Source organism: Heterocephalus glaber, unplaced genomic scaffold (assembly GCF_053883595.1).
Source record: "Heterocephalus glaber isolate CG9 unplaced genomic scaffold, H.glaber_assembly_v1.0 deba00001442, whole genome shotgun sequence".
In the NCBI taxonomy this organism is placed as follows: Eukaryota; Metazoa; Chordata; class Mammalia; order Rodentia; family Bathyergidae; genus Heterocephalus; species Heterocephalus glaber.
The window spans coordinates 44,186,935-44,197,569 of NW_028258296.1; the positions used below are offsets into that span (position 1 = coordinate 44,186,935).

The 10,635-nt window shown below is 35.9% G+C and overlaps 1 protein-coding gene across 2 annotated transcripts in view; it reads left to right on the forward strand.

Moving 5' to 3' along the window:
- Gnai3 (G protein subunit alpha i3) overlaps positions 1-8,860 on the forward strand; it is a 37,725-nt gene extending 28,865 nt beyond the window's left edge. For both annotated transcript variants that reach the window (XM_004853641.4, XM_004853640.3), the window contains 4 exons: positions 2,009-2,138; positions 2,556-2,709; positions 7,430-7,645; positions 7,737-8,860. In XM_004853641.4, coding sequence (XP_004853698.1) covers positions 2,009-2,138; positions 2,556-2,709; positions 7,430-7,620 — 475 coding nt within the window. In that variant the 3' untranslated portion in view covers positions 7,621-7,645; positions 7,737-8,860. The remainder of the gene's footprint in view (positions 1-2,008; positions 2,139-2,555; positions 2,710-7,429; positions 7,646-7,736) is intronic.
- The last annotated feature ends 1,775 nt before the right edge of the window (positions 8,861-10,635 follow it).

Below are 10,635 nucleotides of genomic sequence, written 5' to 3' on the forward strand. Positions count from 1 at the left end.
TTATTGGCATGTAGATACCTTGTAATGAAGTACTGTCACTTCTTCCTTTTCCTCTTCTCTCAGTGTTGTTTTTTTCTTGGGGGGGGGGGTACCAGGGATCAAACTGAGGTCCTTGAGCGTGTGAGGCAGGCGGCAGAACCACTGAGCTAAATCCCCGGCTTCCTCTTCTGTCTAGGCAAAACCACTTATCCATTTATTCAAACATTTATTGAGCCTCTACCATATCCAAGTCATTGTGTAATTGCTTACTTGCCTCTCAGTTATGAGGTAATGTTTATAAAATGTTGATCTGTCAGTGAATGATACTGTAAATGTTAATATGTACTGAAGGCCCACCTTGGAACTTCACAGTGTTCTACCAGTTTTATGGACTTAATAAAAGAAATTGGAGTAAACTGGACTTATTGGTATACTGTTGTGTCTTCCCTTGAAGGATTTCTGGGGTGAAATCTTACCAGAAACCTGTAATATGGCCCTGTATTAAAGCCATAATGTGGTTGCATCTTTCCAAGTGTCCCAATGACTAAAAGTTGAAAAGAACTGTATAAGATCAACTAAAAGGAAGAGTTGGGTCATGAAGAGATAAGATGAATATTTCCGGGCCGGGGATTTAGCTCAGTGGTTCCCCACCGCCTGCCTTGCAGGCGCAAGGACCCGAGTTCCATCCCCAATACCAAAAAAAAACAACAAAAAAAGATGAATATTTCCTTTCAGGCATACATTGAGAAATCACCCACTATATCTTTATTTCTCTGAATTTGTGGGGGAAATAATCTCCCAGAAATAATAATTTAAGCTCCTAATCACTGTAGATCTGACACACTAAACCAGTATAGCAGAGTTTGAAATTTTATCATTAGTATTAAGTATACATCTTAAGAATAACCATTCTCATGCATGCCTCATCAGATTCCCAAGTATCAGCTAAAAGATAAAGCCATCCAGGTGTCCCTTTCATTATAGGAAGTAGATGAAGACGCTATTAACAGATGTTCAGCACATTAGAAGAAAGCAGTGGAATGAAACTAATCTGGAGTGGAACATAAAGTGTTAAGTGTTATTAAGGCTTATAATTAATTAGGTTCAAGTAAGACTTGGAGTTGATTATTGATTAAGGATTTTTAAGATAATGAGTTCTTTGAGTTTTGCTATAAAATATATCTTTACATTTTTTTTTCATAATTTCTCTCTAAAATGTGTTTCCATAACATATGGGAAAAACTTGGGAATCAGTAAGAAGTCAAGAAGCAGAATGCAAGCTAGGGATTTAGAAGCAGATCATTCTGAGAGTCAGAGTGATGCTATGGGGAAGAATATGGGTGCTGGAGAGTTATAGTGCCTGGATCCTGATCCCCAGTCCCCACTTGTTAGTTGTGTGTCTTTGGGTAAATTATTATTATTATTATTATTATTATTTTTTGCAGTACTGGGGATTGAACTCAGAACCTTGTGCTTACGAGGCAGGAGTGGCACCACTGTGCTAACTTCCTGGCCCTTTGGGCAAATTATTTAACATACCCAGGTCTCAATTTCTTCAACTGTAAAATGGAGATAATAATAATAGTACTTATGAGAGTGTTAGGAGGGTGAGTTAATGTTTCTGAGATGTCTAGGGCAGTGTCTGGCACCATGGTAAACAATAAATATTAGTTGTTTTTATGATGCTCTTAAGCTGTTTTATACAGCTCATTTTTCTTTTCTTTTTCGTTCCTTCCTTGAATCAGTTTCAGGGCTTATGCTGGTGACTTTTGGCACAACCAGTACAAGTTTTTTTAGAGAGGAGGCTCAACACTCTAAAATGAGAAACTAGATGACTTCTAAATTTTATTTTTTCATGTTGTCTTTTACTTTTAGTCACAAGAAATTATAATTTTCTGTTTCTTGTTTGTCTTTTCTATTATAAGTGAGGTTCTGACTATGTAATAATGGGAAATTTCCTAATCATTACAGTTAGGGAGAGGTGTAAATATGACCTTGCTGAGTTTGTGCTTTCTTTCTCTTTACCCAGGATGTTTGATGTTGGTGGCCAAAGATCAGAACGAAAAAAATGGATTCACTGTTTTGAGGGAGTGACAGCAATTATCTTCTGTGTGGCCCTCAGTGATTATGACCTTGTTTTAGCTGAGGATGAGGAGATGGTATGTTGAAGCTTCTGGGTAAAAGCTTTCTGATGCAGGCAGGAAGTGGAAAATAACTCCTAGGAAGACTGAGTGCATCCATTTGTTCATTAAACCAAAACTTGATATCCTTAGTTTTCCCCTTTATCGTTTAGATTTGATTTTCAAAATAGATTGTTCCAGGCCCTCTTGCTCTTGAAGAGATGTGATAGCCATATGAATACGTGGGCAACCTTAAGTCCTTTTGTTAGCCAGCCCTTCCTCTTTAAAACCCCACAGAATTACAGAAATCAGGACCAATTCTGCTTCATGTTATTAATGTCTGAATTATTTCTCCGAATGCCATTCATTGTTTTCAAACCTGTTTATCACATTTTCATTAAATTAATCCACTTTTACTTTTTGCTACTGACCTATCATCTTTTGATTGTTTTTCAGAACCGAATGCATGAAAGCATGAAACTGTTCGACAGCATTTGTAACAACAAATGGTTTACAGACACTTCAATCATTCTCTTCCTTAACAAGAAAGACCTTTTTGAAGAAAAAATAAAGAGGAGTCCATTAACTATCTGTTATCCAGAATATACAGGTAATGGGTCATGAAAGATTTTACTGAAAGTATACATATCCTAGGTCAGTGCTTCAGTGATGTTCATCCATCTACCTTTGGTTTTGAATGATTCATGTATATGATTCAATACTCTCTTACACAGAGTATTGACTAGTAGTGATAAGCATTAAGCATATGCTTAAGTTCCCTTAAATGCTGTTTCAGAACATGTTGGAGTTTTCTGTGCTTATTTTAAGTTTCCTCATTTTTTTGAGGAAGGTAAAGAAGGATAAAAATTAAAATTTGTTTCAAGAAAGTAAAAGGTTAAAATGTCGTCATTGCTCAAGAAATTGACATCTAGTTTTAGAGACACACACAAATGATTTTATTGTAGTGTAAAATGTACAATAGAAGCAGAACAGAGGAAATGGTTACCTGTGATGAAATCAGTGTCATCTCCATTCTAGAGGAAATGACATGCATTTGAGCTATTAAGAGGATGAATTGGAAATCATTAGGCAGACAGGAATGAAAGCACTTTTGAAAGGGGAATTGTATGTATGACAATATACACGTTTAAAAAAGTGGCAAGACTTTTCTGGAACCTAGAGGGAACTTGTTGCTGGAATTTAAAATGGTAGGGAGTGGTTGGAGAGATGATCAGGGATCAGTTCATGGAAGGCCTTGTATCTTACGGCGTGACAGTGAGGAACTATTGAAGAATTTTAATTGGGGCACATAATGTAGTAGAAATGATACTTTAGAAAGATTATTCAATAAATAATAAATATAGCAGGGGAGTTGAATTTATAAGGACTCTTTTAGGGTGCAAATAAAAAGTTGTGAGTGAGGAGGCCAATGGCAAGAATGTTGACAAGTCTTAGAAGAAATTAGAGCTGTGAAACTGAAAGCTCTTAGGAACTCTGGAAGCATTCTTTATTAGGAACACTGGTAGTACTCTTTATCGTCATGTCTTTTTTTCTGTTTCTTCTTCATTTACCAACTTTCTTTGCTACTTCCTTGCCAGTTTCAGTGTGTGTCTCTTCCATTAGAAAGACCAGACTAGACAGGATTGCTTGGCCCCAAATTCATTTCCTAGGAAATTCATTTCCTTGGGAGAATTTCTCAGATTTCTCCTAGGAAAAAGTTTCTGGCCATGGATAAGCCAGTCAGTCAGCTGAGAGCTGGGCACAAATATAACTGCTGTGAAACTTGTATTTCAGATATTTCAGTGAGGTATTTCCAGGGAAGGGGAACTCTTGCTAGCTGAGACATTGCAAGTGCTCTCTATAATAAAATGAAAAAGTGTGGCAAGGGTGAGGAAGTACCCATATTTCTGTCTTGATTTTATGTTGGTACTGTGATCTCAATTCATATTTAGAAGTATTGATTTTTGAACTATCTGTTGAGCATTCAGATGGAAATGTTTATTAGGCAGTTCTATATATGGCCTAGGAACTTGGGGAGAGTGATTAGATGTCATATATATATATATGGGATCATCAGTAATTAAAACATGAAAATGAATGAAGTGACCTTGGGAGATGATACTGTAGAGTGAGGAAAGAAAAGAACCACAGGTAGAATGAAAGAATAATAGTCTGTATTGGCAGAAAAATGGTTTGTAAAGGACCCAAAGGGACGCACCAAGAGAGCCAAAGTACCGTAAAAACCAAGGATAGCGTTTAGAAAGTGAGTAGTCAGCAGTGTTATGTATAGATAAAATAAGATACAGTTAGGAGGTCATTGACCATTCTTGAGCGCATATCAGAGGAATGGAGAGAGTAGAGCTAGGTACAGTGAATTCTTCAGTGGGAAGTGAAGGTACTGAAGACAAATGGAGATGACCTTTGAGCAGAGTGGAATAAAGGGGAAAGAGAGATTTAAGAATGTTTATAGGGGGCTGGGGATTTAGTTCAGTGGTTTTGGAGCCTGCTGCACAAGCACAAGGTCCCGAGATTGATCCCCAGTACCAAAAGAAATGTTTATAGGTTTACAGGTAAGATCCTATAACAAAAGAAAATTTATAAGAAGCTGATATAATAGATGGAGGAAGATTCGTAAGTGGATGAGAAAAGAAGGAATTAAAGAGTAGATAAGATTAATGAATAAACGCATTGTAGTATATATATGTGTGTGTATATATATATATATACACGTGTATATATATATGTGTATATATGTGTATATACACGTGTATATATGTGTGTATATGTGTATATATGTATATATGTGTATATACACGTGTATATGTATATGCATGTGTATATATGTGTATATATATGCGTGTGTATATATATATATAATATTGTTTAGCTATATAAAAGAACAAAGTAGTGAGAAATGCTCCAACTTGGATGAGCCTCAAAAATATGCTAAGTAAAAAAGCCAAATATAAAAGGTCACATATTGTGATTCCTTTTATATACTATGTCCAAAATAGTCAAGTCCATGTAGATAGAAAGCATATTGGTGGTTACCAGGAGAGGGGATGTGGACAGAATGGGGGAGATTATTTAATGGGGAACAGTTTGCTTTTCTGGAATGGTGAAAAAAGTTTTGAAACCAGAGAGTTAGGGGTTGCCTAACTTTATGAATACACCAAATGCTACCATAATGTATGCTTCAAAATGGTTAAATATGTATTAAAGTAATTTCTCGTAATAATTTAAAAAGTCCAGGTAGGGTCATTGAATTTTGAAGAGGAAGAAAGATACCTCATAAGACCAGAGTACAGGTATTGGTAACTTAAAATTAGGTAGTAGGCTAAAAAGTTGAGAGGTAGTTTAAACTCCATGGCCTCTGTTTTCTTAGGAAAGTTGGAAATGTTACCTGTTCAGAGTAAGGAACAGAAGGAGGTTAGAATTGGATGAGTTTATAGCAAGTAGCCAAGTTTTAAGGTGGAAAGAGAGATCTTAATTAAAGGGGCTGGCTGACATTAATGTTGAAGGTTTAGCAGGGAGTCTTCACACAAAGCAGACACTTAAATATATCCTTGGGTGGTTCTTGTGAACTTTCAGTTCTGTTTTCCATTGATTTCATTCCTACACTTAAGGATTCTCACAGTCCAGATTTACTAGGCATTAGTATCTGTTTTTACTGGGTACAATTCACACATCTCCTTCCTTTAATTTATGGAGGTTTTCCTACAGATTTTTTTGGGGGGGTGGGGGTACCAGAGATCGAACTCAGGACCTTGCGCTTGCAAGGCAGGTGCCAGAACCACTGAGCTAAATCCCCGGCCCTTCCTACAAATTTTTTTGTTTTGTTTTGTTTTGTTTTTGGTACCAGGTATCGAACTCAGGTCCTTGTGCTTGCAAGTCAGGTGGCGGAACCACTGAGCTAAATCCCTGGCCCCCCTTCCTACAAATTTTAAGAAACCTACTTTAAGCACTCACAAAGCTGTCTTTCTTCAGTTGTTTAAATATTTTGTTTAATATTCCTTTCCTTCATAAGCTCTTCTTTGCTATCTAGTTTTCTTTTGGTACCGGGGATCGAACTCAGGTCCTTGTGCTTGCTCAGCAGGTGGCGAAACCACTGAGCTAAATCCCCGGCCCTCTAGTTTTCCTTTTTTTTTTTTTTTTTTTTTTTGGTACCAGGGATTGAACTCGGGTCCTTGTCCTTGCAAGGCAAGCGACGGAACCACTGAGCTAAATTCCCGGCCCTAGTTTTCTTTATACAGTTAGTGGTTGGTATTTTCTGTCATGCTTGACGTCACTGAAAATAGTCTCTGGTTTACTGGAATACTTGTGTGTGTTGTCTTTGTTGAATTTCCCTGGCTTTGCAGCCAGTTTAATTCTAAAGCTACTGTAACTAAAATCTCCATAACTCCTCAAGATGGTATAAAAGACAGGTGATTGTTAAATACAGATGTTGAAAACAGTTCACTTTGGTCTCTGGCTGCACCTGACTCCTTTTAGAAAGAAAGCTTTATTGAGATACTATTCACAAATCATAAAATTCATCCTTTTAACATGTGATTGAAAAATACGGTGTGTGTTTAAATTTTTTAAAAAATTATGACAGTAAAAGGCACATTGCCATTAATCCCCCTCAAAATACTCATCCTTGCTTCAAACACACTTATCCTATCATTCTTGCCACTTTCTGAAGCAGTTCTGGAAGTCTTTTCATGAGTGTCTTAAAGGGAGCAAGGAAGAGTTTTTTTGGGGATTAATGGTAATCTCTTTTTACTGTAATTTTTAAAAATTTGAATATTCATATTTTTATCAACCCTTGTATACTTGCCCCTCCCCCAATTTTGCATCTATTAATTTGCCTTTAGTTATTTAAATTATTGCCTTAAGGCTCTAATTCTAAGCACCCTTAAAACTGAGGAATAATTTTAAGAATGACTTACCCTTTTGAATTGCTTATTTCAGGATCATTTTGAAGAGTACAGGCTCTCTCTGACCTTTTAAACAATTGTATTCTGTAGAAACACACCCTCCTACTTTGCTAGTTTTCTTTATACTTTCTAGATTTTTTTCAGCTGAAAAAGTACAAATGAAAGGAAAAAAACATTATTTTCTTGAGTTGCTGTATGTTGTGATTTTGTTTTAGTTACAATGGGAGTCTGCTCTCATGCAGAATTTAATGATTATAGAAAAACCTAATGATTACAGAAATGTAGAATTCCACTTATATTCAATTGTGTCATGTTCCTTTTTTTCATAAGTAAATGGTGACGGCCTGACTTAGGTGAATTGAGGCACCTGTTACCACAATTTGAACTGACAATGTTGGATGTTTGTTTTAGGTTCTAATACATATGAAGAGGCAGCTGCTTACATTCAGTGCCAGTTTGAAGATTTGAACAGAAGGAAAGATACCAAGGAGATCTATACTCACTTCACCTGTGCCACAGACACCAAGAATGTGCAGTTTGTTTTTGATGCTGTTACAGATGTCATCATTAAAAACAACTTAAAGGAATGTGGACTTTATTGAAGAAGGGGGGATATATTAGTAAAAGGTAAAATTTCAAAAAAATTTAATTATAGAGCTATAGTGTTGTCTCATGGCTTGGTAGACTTTTTCTGATTAAGAATATTCTTCTTTTCTAGTTACTACAGTGTGGAGTGTTGAGACCAGACATCTTTTGCTGCCTTGTGGGGCAGCTGCAAGCATGACGGGACCAGGGAATGGCAGCAGCATGCAGAATCTTAGCACTTTTTAGCACAATCTTCTGCATTAGGGAACTTTAATTGACATAAGATGCTAAAGTCAGACATTGGAATTTGAACAACTGTAAAGTGTGATTTGATCATCAAGACATCACTTGGATTTTATAATTTTTAAGGCAGATATGAAGTTGAGGTGCTGCATTCCAGAACTTCAATACGTAGCTTACTTTTTTTCCTTCTTAATAAATCACCAATTCATTTCTAAAGTTTTTTTTTTATCAAGAGAATAACTCTACTAAATTTTATTTCTTTATTTGCAAAAGAATCTTTATTAAAACACAGTCTTAACTATGCACATGATGTGACTAGATCATCTGGAAAATATTCTTCTTAGTAGGAACTCTTTCTTTTCAACTCTTGGTATGGTCCAGAATATAATATTTGCATACTTAAAATTCTTTTCAGTGGTTAGGGCTAAAAAATACAACTTTTTGAATGAAATTACATTGCTTTCCTGCTCAAAATACCATGATGGTTTCTGAATGGTGATTACATTGAAGAGCTCTGCAGTAAGATTCTAGCTCTCTTTTAAGCTTATGGTTGTGGTTAACTTTGTTTATGCTAATTACCAAATTACTAGATAAATGCTGATGTAATATGAAGTCAGCTTCTTGGATAAAGACACAGCAAGGCAGCTGTCAATTAGAAATGCAAATTAAATTCCAAACAGAACCAGTGACTTTGCTGCTACATTACTATTAAATTAACCACTTTGATTCTTGCTTGTTTGTCTCAGTACAGTGTCCCTCTTGTTTTCCATCTTCATGGCCTTTTTTGTTGGGAGACATCTAAAGTATATTAATAGTGCATGCTTTTATTTTGTAAATGTGGTGCCAAATCCCTGTTTGCCATTGTTTTTACTATAGCAGTGTTAACTGTAGTAACCCTTAGTCAGTACATTCTTTTACCAAAACTGTTGCATTTTGAGACTTTTTTCCACTTTGTCAAGTGTACAGATTTTAATCTGTTATAGTTGGCAGCAGTATTAAAATGGTGAGTAAAGAGTCCAGGTTTGCTCCTGTTTGTAACCAGTAATTTCTGGAAATATTGTCTTTGTTTGTTTTTGCCTCTGCTGAGTGTGCTTTGCCATTGTCTGAGAATGGGTTTGTTTAGGTAGAAGGGTTCCCTTAGTGTAATAGTATTATTGAATCTGGACCATGGCAGAGGGCTTTATGTCCTATCTGTGTACAAGTGAAATGCAGTCATAATTCATCTTCCAGGTTTACATTTTGCTTGTGTGGAGCGCTGTATTCACTTCCACCTGCAGGGCCTTTTGAGCAATGTACAGCAAATGTCATTAAATACTGAATGGACCACTGGGAAAAGGCAAATGAACAGAATGCATTTGGAGCATTTTAAATCAGTAGTTTGAACTATGCCTTTTGCGGTACAATTATTTGGGGGTTGGATTTTATTTCACCTTTTGTTGTGACTGTCTACTTGTTGGGAAAAAACGATTGATGATCATCAAAGCTCCTTCAGAAAGCAAGCTATGGCAGTTTTGTGCCTTTGTTGTTATTTTAACTTTTACTCCTTTTTGGAAAATCATAGCTGTACAGAGGGTATATTATATTATCTAACAAAATTCTCTTTGTGAGCAGGAAAACTTGATCTAGAAGAAAGGAAATTATCAGCTTCAACTGATGGTTGATTTAATGCCCGCAGTGTGAATAGGGCTTGCTAGGTCTTAGTAATTTTGAATATATTTTTCCTTAAATGTATTCTGTAATATAGGATCATCTGGAAATAAGAACTGGTAAAATACCGTTTTCGTAGTATTGCTATACTCTGGGTTTAATAGAATGTTTTTGATAATCTAAAGCAATAGATAATCCAAAGATAATTTTACTTGGAAGTGCATTTTGTATTTTCATTTGAATATGTTTATCTGATGTACTCCTTTTTTTTTTTTTTTTTAGCCCTTCGGTTAATGAAAGCATAATTTTCTACTCTTTTTGTCTCTATACCATTTATACTTGTTCTCTATTTACATGAAGATCATCCTTACCCTACCATCCCAAGTAATTTATCTAAATGCACATCCATTGAGGATGGAAGGGAGGCAGTGTTAAATCAGTGGTTTTCAGATATGGCTTAAGAAAATCACCTCGACTTACCTGAAAAGATTGATTCTTGGCCTATGGTCTTGTAATCTTTACTTCTTAAAAGGTGAGTTCGATAATCAGCTAGGCTTCACATTACTAAAGAGTGTTTTGAAACAAAAGATCTTTTCTTATAGCAGAGCCAGAATGTGGGGATAAAACATCAGATTTACTAGCCTGGAGAAAAAAAGATTGGTGTTTGTAGTCAAGGAAGCTAAAAGCTGCATTGCATGTTTTCTCTGGAGAATGCTGGAGATTTTTGGTGAATAATGTTTCTGAATTTAGATGGCCATACCTCTGATCGTCTAAGAAGTCAGAACAATTAAGAAAATTAAAAGTTAAATGAATATAAAGAATGGTAAATAGAACCTAGCAGGAAGGATTATAATAATAACTTATTTTATTGATAGCCACATCTCTTAATTAAAACCTTGGGCAAAAAGGAAGTATTCTTTTTTTTCTTTTTTTTTTGGTACTGGGGATCGAACTTGGGTCCTTAGCTTGCGAGGCAGGTGGGAAATATTTTTTTTTTTTTTTTTTTTTGGTACCGGGGATTGAACTTGGGACCTTGCGCTTGCGAGGCAGGCGGCAGAACCACTGAGCTAAATCCCTGGCGGGAAGTATTCTTTTTGATGGGCAGTCGTCCCTAACCTTATAAATTTAGCTTTGTAATAGAT